Genomic DNA, 16,747 nt, shown 5'->3' with positions numbered 1-16,747 from the left:
TTTTGTGGAGGTAACCCTAACTGGGCTAGGCCCATTAGGGTATCATGATGGTGGCCATGAGGCTCCCTATATAAGGAGGTCTCCACCTCCTTATCAAGGGGTCGGCAATTTCTCAGTAAGAGCCACCACCATATTTTTGTGTCTGTGAACAAGAGATCTTCAAGATCATCTTAGCGGTCACCTTCACACCCCCAGAAAAGCCATCGCAGGTCTCACAGTTGCAGGTCGCCGGCGCTGCCGTAGAGGAAGAAGATCAAGACGTGGTTCGTTCATCTCGAAAATCCGTGGAAGCATCGTCATGGATCAGGTCAGATTTCATTTCGTGTTTCGACAATTACATTGATCTACTATGGATAATCATCAACATTAGAAGCTTAGTATCCATAATGGGTGAATCTACATCACGTAGATCATTAGCAAGGTTTCTAAGGTGATGATAGTAGATGCTAATGGACATTGTACCTTTTTTTGGTGTTACCACAAGTATTTTGTAAATAAAGTATAGAAGACATCTTATTGTTTAGAGAGTGTACAGGTCAATATTGTCCCAAATAGTTTTCCGAAGTATATTAATTAGTGGTTATGATTTGTTAATGATATGTTTGTTTTCATCTCGCCATCATATACCGTACTTTATAAGTGAGGTTTTATTAGGTGCACAAGAGAGATTCTAACACATATTTATAGCTTATAGTCTTCTACAAATATACATATAGGGGTGGATTAATATACCAAATTTCTTTTAACAAACTATATCCAAATTTCTTTAAAAGCATTTAAGTTACACATGAGCTTTGTATCCTTTATAAGATAGCACATCCAATTAATGAGTAAACTAAAGTTGCTAATTGTATTAACAAAATAAAAGTTGGAAGGGTTCAAGGGCATAGGGTCTTATTAATATTATAACTCTTTCCGCATTACAGACCTTATATGTTCTTCTAATAGATCAAATGAATTATTCTGTTTATAGCCGTACATTGAAGGAACTAGTCGCGCAAGGTTTACAGAACCCTGCAAGAAATGTTTTGAAAAAGGGTTAGGGAAGAGGCATTCCTCGTTTAAACACTTCCACGTGTCTGAAATCATCTGCTTGACATGAGGAGACACTTGACATATGATCCATCGTGGCCGTCTTGATTTTCATGCTGCTAGAAAGATCGTACATATAGAGTCATTTACATATCGCAATTATTGTGTGAAAAGGATTGGCTAATGTACCCCTCCGTTTAAAGTTTAATCATACCCGATTCCTAAATACATTAAATTAAGAAGTTTTGTAGCCTCTTAGTATGAAACGAAAGTGCAACATGAAAAGATAAGGGATAGGATAAGTTCAGCCAACCCGTCAAGTATCAATTATACTATATTTGTTAACATGAGAAAAAAATAAAAAATTAACCTGTTCAGATTCCAAATCATCTGTAAGACACAGAATTTTTGAAACAGATGATACAATGTCATGCTCATTGTCAATAAGGTTCGCATTTTCTTTGATGACGCCATCACCAAGGAGAAAAAACATGTGAACTAGGAAAACTTGTACACCCGAACTGATCATCCCATTCTTCAAGTATTCTTCCGACTTTGGAATATGCCCAGAAGCAAACCATTTTGCTTCCACCAAAAATGCATTAAACAGTGTCACCCACTGCAAAATTGTTTTGGAAAGTGTTGTAGAAGTAATAATATATTGGATAATAAAAACATTACTTGCAAGCAGTTTGGTGTTTGTCCCCACAAAAGTGGCGCGCGTGGGTTCAAATCCGTAATGACTTTCTCTTTGTGTTAGTTAATAATTTAGTTAAATCTGAATTTCACAATGAACAATAGATCATACCGACTTTCGTAAGGATTTTAGGGGGTTAAATCCATGTTTGTCATAAACTCTGCGTGCAATCTCATTTGTGGTGTCATATAAAGCTTTGAAGGATGACTTCACATAGTATGGAAGTTGCTCTACAGGGCCGATATCCCACCTGCATAAATATATATATGTATGTATTAATGATCGAAAAAATTGGAAAGTAAAACATGAAAAAATATGAAATGATGCTATAGTTTGTTGTGTACATGTTGACCGCTTCTGTAAGTAAAGTAAGTTCATTAAGGCTCCCATAGATATCAAAAATATCATCTATGATATAAATGAGCGAGACGGTTTTTGTGAGATCGATTCTCTGCTGCGACAAGGTCGGATTTGATAAGGAAACCATAGGCACAATATACCACTTTAAAGGTTGGTTCCTTGCAAGATTTAATTCTTGCCCCAACCCTAGGTCATCCCACCACCTACGTACACAAAAAAGTAGAGTAATCAGTAAATACATATGATTTAATTCCTTCACATCACAATATATTCAAATATTATTATTAAGATAAAGGAAATCATACACACGTGCATACCACATACATACACACGAACATACATGTTTAGTATAAACGGTTTATATATAATCAAGGTAATAAAGTTGTAGAAAATTTGGTTAGTGGAAGTGCTAAGAAATAATTATAAGACATTTGTGTTGGTAGGATACTAGGATGAATTGTGAAAGCAGGATGATATGTTATATATATATTAGAGGGATACATCCGACTATCCCAGTAGTGTAATGTAGTTAAAAGAAAGAAAATTGTGAATTGCACCTTAAGATTTCATTTATTTCGGTCCTGCGAATGGACTGAACCATCCTACTTTCCACCTCTGCTAATTCTTTCAAGATTTTGGCGTCAAAGTCTCTGGGGGAGTTATGTAAACTGAAGCTCGTGAAGTTTCTTCGGTTTGGATTTTCAAGTGTATATTTAACCATTTGGGCTTCTTTGTCATCAAGAAAATTGAGTGTTTTTTGCAGCATGTGGCTGCTAAATGTTGCAGCTTCGTCGAGTATGTCTTCTCCCTCTATAAATAAATGTGAAGCTTCATATAGTTCCATTAAACCTCTAATGTCATATTTAAGATCATCAATAAACTTATCATTCTTTCCCTTGAATTGCTCAAAAATATCTGCCGAGACGCGAAAACCTTTCTGCCTTAAGATTCGAAAACATAGGGAGACCTCGTAGAGATATCCCTGTTGAAGGAAATCTTTGTTAATCAATTGAAGGTAACACCTTTCAAGAATTTGATTGATCTCATCTTCATAGAGATAATCAAGTCCTAGCCGTTCAAGAGCATCGACCGTTAACAGATCATCGAATTTGACATCATTAGTATCATTGCTGATCAATTCCCGAACACTTTCTACCAATTTTCCATGCTTTACATCAGTGTATTCTAGCGTACGCTGCAATGCATATTTGGAAATAGTTTAAAACATAAGAATGAAAAAAGAATTATATAAACAATTATAAAATTCTAGAGGTTGGTGTATTGGTGGACCCCAGAAATTTCTCCATGTGGGGCGGAAATTTTCTATAGATCGTTTGGCTATTACTATATAATAATTTCTTTTGATCGGTTTATGGTTGGGTCATATTTAAAAAAAATACAATCAAACTAATTTACATATAACTATTAGAAAGACGAAAAAATCTCCAAACTAACCTAAAAATACATCAAAAGACCTCATCGTCTTCATCATAGCCTTCAACCGGTGAAAAAAATGGAACCTTTAAATGGGGTTTCTGAGTAGAATTTGTTTTTTCAAATTCACAATATTAAGTCGGTAACTTTTTTCAATAATGACTTTTTTTAATGTTATTTTAGTTTTATTTAGATGATATGATAATTAATATTATGTTTTTGTATTATAATAAATTTAAAATATGTATACATATATATTATAATAATAAAACTAAACAGTCAATCATAGAATATAAATCAAACAGAAGAGGTTTTAATAAATATACAAAGAATAAAAGAAAATAATAAATAAATAATTAAAATCATTTATAGTGATTTTTAAAAGTTGATGGTGCATTGATGCCAGCTTTTTGTCAATGCTTTAAATCATTTAAATTTCCCGGTAACTAAAACTTAGTCTTTTCTTTTTCTCAACGCTTTCAAAAGCTTAAGGGGCGTGGTTGGAAAATTTTGCAGGGGAAGCTCGAGATTTTCAGATATATATAACACTAAAAGAAAAAATTCTGAGGTGGACGACAGCCCCCTTCCTTTCTCTTTAGGTCCGCCTCTGGACTCATTGCACATTGCTTGCCATAGGCTCATAGCTCCAGAGGTGTCTAAGCATCGATAAACATGTTATAGATGCCTTGCTTGTCATTGCTCTAGAGGTGCCACACCTTCAACACTTAGGCAATGTTGATTCCCTACTAACTTTTTATGTTTCTTGGGGATAAGTAAATTTGCAAAAATGGTAGGCCGACATGGTGTTTCACATTTGGTGCTTGGGCAATATTCTTGCCCGACACATGTTTTTATGTTTCTTGTGAAGGAGGAACTTTGCAATAATACTAAGGCTAAGGTAGTGTATCACCTTCAGCCCTTGGGCAATATTGGTGTCCTATACGCCTTTTTTATGTTTTCTGAAAAAAGGAACTTCACAATAATGGTAAGGCTTAGATAACGCCTCATCTTCAACACTTACGCCTTGTTTTTGAGTTTTTTAATCAAGGAAAGAAAAAGAAAGGAAGGGGAGGATAAGAAAGGGAAGGGAAGGAAATTCTTTTTAATAGGTGTGTTCTTGTGTTGGAAGGAAATTGAAGGAAAGGAATGGATAACTTATTGGGGAAAAACTTATCTTTAGTAATCATTCCATTTTTGGGAGGATAATTTATTGGGGAAAAACATCAATTTAATCCATTCTAACTCATTCGACTCATTTCCTTTCCATCCTAAAAAAACTTAAGAACACCTATTTTTTAATTATCCTTAGTTTTCCTTTTCTTTCCATAGTTTAAAAAAACTAAAGAACAGAGCGTTAGACTTAGCTACCAATGTAGCCCAGTTGTGACACGCGTCCCATTAGATTTTTTCAACTTATTAGTTTTGCATGATTTTTTTATGGATGCTCTGTTAGGTTCGGAGTCACACACAAACACGAATACAATAGTAAAACCGAAAGAATAAACGAAAGAGACACAAGGATTTAAGTGGTTCGGTCACGGTGTATGACCTACGTCCACTGTCGATAACTAGGGTTTTCTTATTATTGAGTTATACCAACTTACAAGTACAGGAGAGAATATATAGACTAGACAATTAGGGTTTAACCCTTTAACTAAACTGGGCCTGATTAGAGCTTTTGGGCTTGGCCAAAACTCAAACAGCTTAATCTCCTAATTCTGTCTATTCGTCTAAACCGGACCCGACCCATGATGGATCGGAGACCACAACATAACAATCTCCCACTTGGGCTTCGAGACATCTTCTCTAAACCACCACTTGGATGCGTCAAACATTTCAACCTGCTCCCATTTGGAGACGTAAAATGTCTTCACCTGCATTGCCTTGTACATGTAAAATAAAACCCATCTGGTTTTGCACCTCCTAGTTACCCTTCGCCTTCTCAACATTATTCCTGAAGGCCTGCTGAAGCTCTGCACAGCTTCAGCTTATCCAGCATCACCGGCTTGGTGAACATATCTGCTGGATTCTTAGCACCTGAGATATTTTTCAAACTGAAAACACCATCACTGATCAAATCTCTGACAAAGTGATATCTCCTCCCGATGTGCTTAGTCTTCGAATGATAGACTGGATTCTTCGCAAGTTTCACTGCACTCTCATTGTCACAATATAAGAAGAACTCTGCCTGTTTCTTTCCCAACTCTTCAAGAAAAGTTCTCAACCATACTAATTCTTTACTTGCTTCGGCTGCTGCCATATATTCTGCCTCAGTGGTTGATAAAGCAACACTTTTCTAAAGTCTGGACATCCAACATACTGCTGTTCCCCCAACTGTGAAAACATAACCAGTAATGCTTTTAAACGTCTTCTTACATCCACCCAGATCAGCATCTGAATAACCCCTGAGAATTGTATCCTTCCCCTTAAAACATAACCCCAAACTGGAAGTACCCTTTAAGTATCTGAGTAACCATTTCACCGCTTCCCAATGTTCCTTTCCCGGATCCGACATAAAACGACTAAATGTCTGGCCGTGTACAAACCATGGCGTACATGAGACTGCCAACAGCAGATGCATACGGAACTTTAGCCATCTCTGTTCTTTCTTCCTCTGTTCTGGGAGACTGGTCTTTGGTAAGTTTGAAATGACTTCCCAGAGGTGTGTTTCTCGGTTTAGTCTTCTCATCATTCATCCTGAATCTTTCTAACACTTTCCCTATGTATTTCTCTTGGGATAGTGTTATGGAGCCATCTTTCTTTCTGGATATACTCATCCCCAAAATCTGTTTGGCTGGACCAAGATCTTTCATCTCAAATTCATCAGACAACTGTTTCTTCAACTTGCGAATCTCCTTCATATCAGATCCTGCAATTAACATATCATCTACATAAAGAAGTAGAATGATATATGAGCCTTTAAACTTCTTTAAGTAGCAGCAATGGTCGGCCTCGCATTTCTTGTACCCAGTTCTCACCATAAAATCATCAAACTTTAGGTACCATTGCCTAGGTGCCTGCTTCAGACCATACAAGCTTTTCTTCAATTTGCAGACCCATTTTTCTTTCCCGGCAACCTGAAATCCCTCAGGTTGTGCCATATAGATCTCCTCGTCAAGATCACCATGTAAAAATGCTGTCTTAACATCTAATTGCTCTAGATGTAAATTTTCTGCAGCAACAATACTTAAGATCAATCTGATGGTGGTCATCTTCACAACTGGAGAGAATATTTCATTATAATCAATTCCCTTCTTTTGCTGGAAACCCTTGACCACTAAACGAGCTTTGTATCGTTTAGACCCATCATGTTCTTCCTTGACTCTATAGACCCATTTATTTTGTAGAACTCTTTTATCTGGTGGAAACTTGGTTAAAACCCATGTCTGGTTTTTACTCAAAGAGTTCATCTCCTCCTTCATAGCATGCTCCCACTGGAGCGAATCTTTCAACTTAAGTGCTTCATAATAACTCTCTGGCTCACCATTTTCAGTTAAAAGGAGATAATTAACTGAAGGTTTGTAACGTACCGGCTGTTTAGAAACTCTGGTGGACCTCCTAACCCAGTGCTGAGGCGGGTCAGGTTCTTGTGGAGACTGTTCATCCTCAGACTCTGAACTCCCACTGTCAGAGACTCCCTCTGACTCTTCATTTCCACCAATATCATCATCTTCAAATTCAGGAACTGTGGTTTCTTCAGTTTCTGTCTCGGGTTCGGTAGCTGACTCAACTGTCTTTTTCTGAGCATCAATTTCATATTCAACCTGCTCTTTCTGAACCCTTGATTTTGAAGTGTTTCTATCTTTGTATAACTCAGCCTCATTAAAAGTTGCATGCTTGCTTCTGACTACTTTTCTGCTTTCTAAATCCCAAAGCCTGTAGGCCATTTCGTTTGACCCATATCCAATGAAAACATATTTTTTAGCTTTAGCATCAAGCTTGTCATTTTTCACTAGATCATAAGCGCTACACCCAAAGACTTTCAAATGCTTATAATCTGCAGCTTTACCTTTCCACTCTTCTTCTGGTGTCTTGAAACCCAACGGTACTGACAATCCCCGGTTAATTAAATAAGCTGCAGTGTTAACTGCATCTGCCCAGAACGTCTTTGGAAGCCCGGCATTAAGTCTCATACTTCTTGCCCTTTCATTTAACGTCCTGTTCATTCGTTCTGCCACTCCATTTTGTTGAGGAGTGCCAGGGACTGTAAAGATCATCCGAATACCGTACTCTTCACAATAATCACGGAATTCTTTGCTAACGTATTCACCACCGTTATCCGACTTCAAGCATTTCACCTTCAAATCAGTTTCCAATTCAACAGCAGTTTTCCATTTCTTAAAAGTATCAAAAACATCAGATTTATTTTTAAGAAAGTAAACCCATACCTTGCGTGTCGAATCATCAATGAAGGTGACATAATAGTGCGATCCTCCCAAAGAAGATACTGAAGTTGGTCCATAGACATCAGAGTGAATAAGCTCCAATTTCTGAGCTTTCGGTTGTTTTCCGGTCTTCACAAAAGATACTTTCTTCTTTTTACCGAAAACACATGGTTCACAAAATTCAGATTCAACCTTCTTCAATTCTGGAATTTTTCCTCTAGCAACGAGCATTTTCATCCCTTTTTCACTCATGTGGCCGAGTCGTTGGTGCCACAAACTAGACTGACTCGGTCCACTGGTCACTGCATTTACCCCATCAGCTGGAATTTCAACCATGTATAAAGTGCCCTTCTTTTTACCTCTAGCGATCACAAGATTCCCTTTCACAACTTGCATTGAGAATGATTAAGAAGAATATTGAAGTAAATTGCATGTCTTGTTCTCTCTATTTCTTTGGAGTCTAACCCGCTCAAAGGGTCACTATCTTGAGAGATTAGCCATCTCGAATCGGCGTTCTATCAGTATACAAAATGTCAACGCCGTCCATGAGGAATACAAACGTTTCAAGGGACCTTCAATACCTTCGGAACCTTGCAAAGAGACACGCCTCCAGTTCGTCTCTCCCCCAATCATCGTTTAAAATATGATTCTTTTGACCGTAAAAGTCAGAAAATGAGTCAAAATGGTTTTCTCAAATCCTGCAAACTGGAACTTTGTCACTCTTTTTAATGTGTTTTTCACTGTATGAGATACAATCATCATGCATAATATTATGTGATGAGATTGACATGGTATTGGTGATATCAGAGAAGGAATTGAAACAAGTGCAGGCATTGTTCAATGAAGCAGCAGATAATTGTCTCAACTTGAAGAAACCGGACTAATTGAATGGACTATGGATCATCTTTCTTTTGTATTGTTAAGATATATTTATTTAAAAATTCAATTAGATAGCCTGTTTTCATTGTATCTCTGCATGTTTCTTCGGGTTAATTTAGATAAAAGCCACTTATTCTCGTTTTTTCTCACATATTTTTGAGTAGTCTGTCTGCATCTTCATTGTCATTTTCTAAACTTTTGAGCATCATCAATATTACACTGTTAGGGCATTTGGTATAAGTTGATCTTAATGTTAAACGAGACGATATTTAAGGGCGGTTCGGTAAGTCTCATGGGGTGGCTTGGAGGAGATTTAAAAAATAATTCGTTTATTATTTTTAACAAGTTAGTCTTATTTTATTTTATTAAGTTAGTCTTATCCTTAAACCTATTTGAGTTGGGTTCAAATTGTGTATTTGAGTACGAGTAGGACTCGAATTAAGGGTGTTATATAAACCCTTGGTTCACATAGGTTTATTAAGTTTTTTAGCTCGTCTTTTCTTAATAAAAAAAAAGTGTCCTTTGTTTGTCGAGGAAAAACTCCCTGTGTCCAAAGTTGCAGTTTAGTTTCGTTCCTTATCCAAAGTTGCAGTTTAGTTTCATTCATTATTATTATACTATTATGTTGGTTTTGTTTGTCAAACCATATACATAAAGTTGTGTGGTTGCTACAAAAGAAAAAGAATATTAATTCTTTGTTGATTCGTACACCAAAGAAAAAGGAACAGAGCCTAGAAAATCAAATTTGGCTTCTTAATCTGCAGATACCTTCAAGATCAGTTCTTGATTATTAGTTAACTCTGCTGTGCCAAATTTAACACTTAACACGGATTGTACATCATTGATATTATATCGGTGTTACATTGTTATTTATTAAATATGGTTATGATGTTGCTATATTTATACAAGTAGATTTAAAGAAGCCGTTGATATGCTATGTGTATAATAAGCGTAATTATGAACATAGGTAGGTTATGTAATTATTTCAATTTGATAAACCAGTTCATCAAATTCGCATTTTAATGAAATTTTACCAAAGTCACTATAGTTGCTAAAAACATCATTTTTGCAACTAACTTTGGATTTCTCTTCAAACTCAACTAAAATAGCGATTATAATAAAATTCTATCAAACGGTTGGTCATAATAATCTCACTAAGTTTCAGTTTAGCTATCACCACTTCCGCCTCCACTCATCACCAGTTGCCACTAGCACGTGTGACCGTGTGTTTTCCCAGGCATAATATTACTATGTTTTAACAACTTTTTCCTTTGCTTTCCCCCCCGACCATGTATTCCTTTGCTTATTAACGAGTTGCCTTACAAATCAGTCAACTCGTTGTTGCCTGTTGGTATCTCCCACCCATTACCAACTGTCATTACCACCTTTTCGTTGAACCTGCCTTAATAGATTCCTACACAAAACAGTGAAAAATGATACATACGTTTCTATATCAAACACAAGGATGCTAACTGTGTCTGATAGAAAGAGGAGATTCATTTTTGGTAGAGTTCTAGTTGGATTTGATTGCTATTACATATATCTTTTCACCTTTTTTGGTTACATTTTTAACATCTATGAACATGTTTTAGGAGTTATGTAATGTAACACCTTATCCCACATCGAAAATGAGAGGAAATATACTTTTGTTTATAATCACCGGACTCAGCTTTACTGTCGCCGAGCTTGGTAACGTAAGCTTGTAACTCGAGTGAGGGCATTAAAGTGGTTGGACTGTGAACGAACCCAGACTGGTTGGATCAAGTTAGCTGCAATATCTGGCTTGTCTGTTCCAAGTCTGGAGTTGAGTCAAGTGGTTTGAGCGAAGGCTCGGGCTACTTGGTTCCTAAAGCTGAGGGTAACGCGTCAGGCTGGTTTCACAGAGCATCGAATACTTCCCGCTCTAGACAGTGGAAGGATAACGGGCCGGTCAGCCTTGGTCCATATAACCTGCTGGGTTCCTTCTAATGAACTCCCACTTTTTGTTAATTCATTTTAGCTGCAATAAAGTGGTTGGACTTGGTAACGTAAGCTTGTAACTCGAGTGAGGGCATTAAAGTGGTTGGACTGTGAACGAACCCAGACTGGTTGGATCAAGTTAGCTGCAATATCTGGCTTGTCTGTTCCAAGTCTGGAGTTGAGTCAAGTGGTTTGAGCGAAGGCTCGGGCTACTTGGTTCCTAAAGCTGAGGGTAAAGCGTCAGGCTGGTTTCACAGAGCATCGAATACTTCCCGCTCTAGACAGTGGAAGGATAACGGGCCGGTCAGCCTTGGTCCATATAACCTGCTGGGTTCCTTCTAATGAACTCTCACTTTTTGTTAATTCATTTTCTGTCTTTAAGCATTCTTTTTGTTAAAAATTGTTTTGGTTTTTGTAAATCCCATAAATAGTTTCAGGCAAAAAGAAACTAGATTAAGTTGCATTGGTTTGAAAAACATCAAGCAGTTTTGCCAGATATTGCAGCTAACCACTTGACTCAACTCCAGACTTGGAACAGACAAGCCAGATATTGCCCGAGCCTTCGCTCAAACCACTTAACTCAACTCCAGACTTGGAACAGACAAGCCAGATATTGCAGCTAACTTGATCCAACCAGTCTGGGTTCGTTCACAGTCCAACCACTTTAATGCCCTCACTCGAGTTACAAGCTTACGTTACCAAGCTCGGCGACAGTAAAGTGGTTTACAAAAATAGTTTCAGGCAAAAAGAAACTAGATTAAGTTGCATTGGTTTGAAAAACATCAAGCAGTTTTGCCACCCCCTAATCACTCGTCTCGTTTTAAAGCCGAACGCTTCAACCTGAACCCGTTTAACTCTTAACCCGAATTGAGAGGTTATCCCAGCCTTGCACGCCCGTTTTACCACCTGTATATCAAATGCATGATCACTAACAAGATAAATATAGCTTAGAAGGATTGGTAATAAATAAATATTATTAAATTAAAATATGGAGAATGAGATGTGAGATGGTTTTAGAAAACGAAAGATAAATTGGGGAATGTTGATTTTTATAGCATTCAGAATGACATCCTCATCCCCATCCATGTAATTTAAACAAATTACGCATCTATCCATACAATCTGTTCACTTTATACATCCTCCACATCCGATGCTGCATAGGGATGAGCTCGGTACGTAACTGGTACCGAAAGCCAATAATCGGTAAAATAATGTCATTGTACCAAATTGTACCGTAACAATACCTAAACATCAAAAGGTGGGTATCAAACTGGTACCGAAAGTACTCGGTTTTGAACTTTTGGTACCCCGTGAAACTTTTTTTTAAAAGTATGTTTTAAAATCGCGTCCGACCTTTATAAAAACTTCCACCCATGTAAAGTTTTTTCATGAGTCAGTCAAGGGCCGCAAAAGCCTCTGCGAGGTAAACTCAAGTAAACACGTCTGACTGACAACTCATACACACGTATACATATAAAAAGTGAGCCTCAAAACCCTCTTTTCTTTTCGTTATTATTATTCTTTTCTCTCTCTAAAATCTCTCTGTCTGTGTGTGAGAGAGATAGAGATTTGTTAATGGCGACATCGAAGCTACAGGCTCTGTGGAATCACCCTGCTGGCCCCAAAACTAGTCAGCTTTTTATTATTATTTTCAATCATGAAATTAGGTTTACTTGTCAATTTATTATATTTGGGGGTTTTAGGCTGGATCCATCATCTGACTCGTATCTCTTCAATAATTAATTAGGTTTTCTGATGCCTTCTGTTGTATTATTAATTTAACCAATCAGATTATTTCTAAGTAATGAAATTGTAAAATTGGGGGAATTTAATGCCAATTTTGAAAATTATCTGTTGTTAATAAGTTTGTTTTGCTGATCTTTTGTATATGTTTTATATGTTAAACTGATTAATGATGTGTTGTTGCAGTTCATTTCTGGGCTCCAACTTTTAAGTGGGGAATCAGCATAGCTAATATTGCTGATTTTGCCAAGCCACCCGAGAAGCTTTCTTACCCGCAACAATTCGGTACCTCTTTGCTTTCCTGCAACTGCAAATATTATCTTGCTTGCATATCTCACTCCTTTGTTCCCCACCAAAAGATTCCATTTTTCACTTTCAAGACTGAATCTTATAACTTTTTATTAGGTGTAAACGAACGGATCCGAGCCTGAGCACACCTAAGCTTCAGCTCGAGCATGGTTCGGGCTCGCTTATTAAACAAACTTATTTTTAGGCTCAGGCTTGTTTAAGCTTGGTTCACTTCGAGCTTTTGGTGAGCTGATCTCGAGTAGCTCACGAGCGGCTTGGCTCGTTTACACCTATACTAGTTTTTTAAACTTAGAATGGACTAGAATCTTGTTGGTTTATTGTTACTGCATTAAACTTTATATAAAGTATCAAGATGATAACATATTGGATATAAAAAGATAGGAAATGAAAATGGATGTCATTTTTTGGATTTTATAAAAAAAGGTAAGTTAAAGTTTTTAGGAAATATATGGATTTTTTATTTGGGGAAGGATGGAATTTTGATCACACAGTCGTTGCGGTATTTACCTCTTTATCGTTTATTTTCCAGCTGTCACCGCCACTGGAATTATTTGGTCTCGTTACAGCATGGTAATCACCCCGGTAAGTCAAATTATCATACTCTATATGTCTTATATGTACTATCAGAAGTGTTTATTTACCTGTTCTACAAGTTATTTAAATTCTAAAACTTGATGCAAAAACTTTTTTGATACGATGTGGTGTTGTTTAGGCCGCTTGTTATTTTTCAGAAGTTGTGGTTTTCTGATTTTGCCTTGTTTGATGTTTGATCACAGAAAAACTGGAACCTTTTTAGTGTAAATGTTGCAATGGCAGGAACCGGATTGTATCAGCTCTCCCGGAAAATCCGGTAAGTCAAACTATGTATTGACTCTTTTTTATGGCTAGTTATATTTTAGTTTGTAGATGTGAAATTTAGGAGTAAAAATCTGAAAGGTTTGACTATTGAAGCAATGAAAATGGTTGGTGGTTGACTTTTGGCAAAATGTGTGGACTTGTGACCATATGATGTTAAAAGTCATAATGCATGGTGGTGATACATTTAGCGTTGGTGATAGTAATTAAGTTGTAAATGTGTCAGTCAGTTGACGGGTTGTAAATAAATGGGTTAAACGGGTCTTAAATGGGTAGATGGATCGATCTGATTAACTAAACAGGTCCATCCGAGCACAGCCCCTTTATTAAAGGAGTTAGATATGAAAACAGAAATTGCCTCCCTATAAGTATGTTGTGTTTGTCATTGCAGGCACGATTATTTTAACGAAGAGGAGAGTGCTGCAATAAAGGAATGACGACGACAAAGATGATGAAGTTAAACTAAGTTTCAGTACTTTTGTGACAATAATGTTGATTTGTTCTGTCTTCTGCATTAAACTTTTTCATGTCAAGTTGATGACAAATATAATTTTAAATTTTAATATGTTTTTTCAGCAATAGCAGTTTACAAGATAAATTGTTATTGTTTATATCTTGGTAAGATGCCTTCCCTCTTTAGGAGTACTTGGGAGTAGGTTACTTTTTAGCGCCTCGTATCATACGTTTCGACTTAAACTTTAATTAAAGCGTAGGCGTACAAGTCATTTAAACTACTACACGGTTTTTTTTTATATAATGTTCCACGGTTTATCCTTCATATTTTACTTGTTGCTATGATTCTTTTTTCCCCCTTTTATCAAGTTGTTGAGATGACTTAGGGGGTGTTTGTTTTTTCTCAAAAGAGCTTCCTGGTCTCTTTTGTCTGCGCCGCGCAGACATTAAGGCTTGCAGACTGTTTGTTTTTCGGAAGACAATTCATTAAAAAAGGTATGTGCGCCCTTTCTTGGCGTAGACATGGACCACTCACTTCTCATCTCTTCTAAACCTCTTCTAAACATCAGTTCACTCTTTCATAGTTCTATCTATCTCAAAACCCTAGCCCCCTTCTCTTCAACCCACCCTTCCCGTCACCCCTTCCCCCCCACCACCGGCCGCCGCCCTCCACTTCCACCTCCGGCAACAACCTCAAATCAGTCTCCTTAGTCAAATCCATCGGTGCCACCAAGTCAAACTCCACGACGCAAACCCCACCATCCTCAAATCCTTCGCCAACTCCGGCATCGAGTTCACCGTCGGAATCGGCAACATCAAACCCTACCTACTTGCATCCAAAATCACCTCACTCGCCGGATGCTTACTTCCGGCGATGCAGAGTATACGCACTGCAATCAACTTAAAACTAGACAAACAAGTAACCGCCACTACCTCGCATTCACTCCCCGTGCTTGAAACCTCATATCCGCTGTCCGCCGGTGCTTTCAGCTCAGATCTAAATGACAACATGTCTCCGATTCTCGATTTCCTTGCGAAAACATGCTCGCCGTTTCTGATTTACGCCTATCCGATCTTCGCGTACGAACAGAACTCGTGTCGTTGGACTAAGTTATGTTTCAACCTAACGCCGGAATCATCGATTCCGCAAATAATTTCCACTACGAGAACATGTATATTTTATTTTAAAATTTATGTTTTATTTTAACAGTTTGCAGACGTTAAAAAACAAACACAAATTTTTTTGCAGACTGCAGAGGTTTGGTCCACATCTTTTGCTACAGATGTCCGCAGATGTGGTCCGCAGACTGCATACATTTTACCTCTTAAAAAACAAACAACACCTTATATTCTATTCTAAACCGAACGTTACAGATTTTCTGTCACATCAACGCCTCCAGCTTCACCTAAGTTACTTCACAACTTATTTTTAACCACATTTATCTTAAGTTTTGACGTAAATTTTAATCGTAGCATAAATATATAGGTCTTCTTAACTACAAAGTTTAGTTTTTTATAAGAAGTGCGGTTTATTTTTCTTGTGTTTATTTGTTGTGACGTTTTTCTTTTTATTTACGTACCAACATGAATTTTATTCTAAACCAAGTGTTACAGATCAATCGTCTACTAGTTAGTGGTGGTACCAACTACGAGTAATCGATGCTTAAGCGTGATTTTTATAACCATGTGCATTAGATTTTTTTTTATTATTATTTCAAGGAAGAGATATTTTTAGTAGTTTCCCTTTTGTGGTCTAGTGTTATTGTGGTTTGATATGGCATAAGCTTTCCCAATCATTGCTCTCGTCTATCCTATTTTGATACAAGGTTACAAAATAAGCTAATAGTTTGTTTTATTACCAATTTTGATCAAACATTACCTAATAACATGTTTTTACAAAATAAATGAAGGATTATTTTTCTATTTAAGACAACCAAAGTACGTATAAAGTATACATATATCATCTTTTCTAAAACTAACAAAATAAAACAAGCTTACAAAAGGTACAGTGAGTTAAAGAGTGATTTTGAAGATGTAACCACCAACTAAATTGTGTTGTTATTTGTTAATGCATTTCAAGTTTAAGTTCTAATAAATTAAACATTATTCACAACTGATAATAGTTCAAACACCAATTTTACAACATAAACTAGATATCATACAAGCATTCTCATGATGTATACAATAATGTTGGTCCTTATTTTGATATATATTTATACTTTGGTCCTTGATAGGAGTTCGTGAAGACGCATGATTAATGTTAGAATATTTTAGGGGATGACACTTGTATATATGTCGTATCTCAAGGGATTAGATTATTCTATATTTTAGGTAGAATTTGCATGTGATGGTCTTAATGTTGTTATGTCTTTATGTGTTATATGAGGTCATATGTGTTTGTATTTTATTGCGTCACTTGTTCACAAGTTGTATGGTGATGTACGTTTTGTATGTTGCTTTAGAGCCGGTGAGCTCTCTAGAAGCAGCATCATGTCTATCCTCATAAATAAAAGTAAAATTTACCTACATCACACTCTTCTTAAAACCTGTCACCTAGATATGGTTGTTGTATACTTTGCTTGATGTAATATTTTTCAAAAATTAAAATTTTAATAACTCAAACTATAAAATTTTAATAACA

At 36.7% G+C, this 16,747-nt stretch overlaps 2 protein-coding genes across 2 annotated transcripts; one reads left to right on the top strand and one right to left on the bottom strand.

The window, feature by feature from the left end:
* Positions 1-1,085: 1,085 nt before the first annotated feature.
* LOC143574538 (putative terpene synthase 13) lies at positions 1,086-8,304 on the bottom strand. Its single transcript, XM_077059133.1, has 6 exons — positions 8,221-8,304; positions 2,647-3,284; positions 2,074-2,292; positions 1,841-1,979; positions 1,403-1,651; positions 1,086-1,151 (listed from the first exon to the last, which is right to left on the bottom strand). The coding sequence occupies exons 1-6, from the start codon at positions 8,302-8,304 to the stop codon at positions 1,086-1,088; spliced, it is 1,395 nt and encodes a 464-aa protein (XP_076915248.1).
* A 3,903-nt stretch (positions 8,305-12,207) lies between these two features.
* Positions 12,208-14,268, top strand: LOC143574546 (mitochondrial pyruvate carrier 4). The gene is made up of 5 exons (XM_077059138.1): positions 12,208-12,376; positions 12,676-12,774; positions 13,328-13,380; positions 13,575-13,648; positions 14,045-14,268. Exons 1-5 carry the CDS (start codon positions 12,322-12,324, stop codon positions 14,088-14,090), a joined length of 327 nt encoding a protein of 108 aa, XP_076915253.1. The 5' UTR covers positions 12,208-12,321; the 3' UTR covers positions 14,091-14,268.
* The last annotated feature ends 2,479 nt before the right edge of the window (positions 14,269-16,747 follow it).

Source organism: Bidens hawaiensis, unplaced genomic scaffold (assembly GCF_021521415.1).
Source record: "Bidens hawaiensis isolate Kalapana, Puna unplaced genomic scaffold, B.hawaiensis_p1.1 tig00027056_1, whole genome shotgun sequence".
NCBI lineage: Eukaryota > Viridiplantae > Streptophyta > Magnoliopsida > Asterales > Asteraceae > Bidens > Bidens hawaiensis.
The sequence above is the reverse complement of the archived record's forward strand: the minus strand, read 5'-3'. Positions and strand labels throughout refer to the sequence as shown.

Coding starts and splice junctions, on each gene's coding strand:
- LOC143574538 (XM_077059133.1), bottom strand. CDS start 8,304: ATGCAAGTTGTGAAAGGGAATCTTGTGATCGCTAGAGGTAAAAAGAAG. Junction 2,293..2,646: donor GAAATAAATGAAATCTTAAG/GTGCAATTCACA, acceptor TTGTGTACGTAG/GTGGTGGGATGACCTAGGGT. Junction 1,152..1,402: donor ATGATTTGGAATCTGAACAG/GTTAATTTTTTA, acceptor CGATCTTTCTAG/CAGCATGAAAATCAAGACGG.
- LOC143574546 (XM_077059138.1), top strand. CDS start 12,322: ATGGCGACATCGAAGCTACAGGCTCTGTGGAATCACCCTGCTGGCCCC. Junction 12,377..12,675: donor CCCTGCTGGCCCCAAAACTA/GTCAGCTTTTTA, acceptor GTGTTGTTGCAG/TTCATTTCTGGGCTCCAACT. Junction 13,649..14,044: donor CAGCTCTCCCGGAAAATCCG/GTAAGTCAAACT, acceptor TTGTCATTGCAG/GCACGATTATTTTAACGAAG.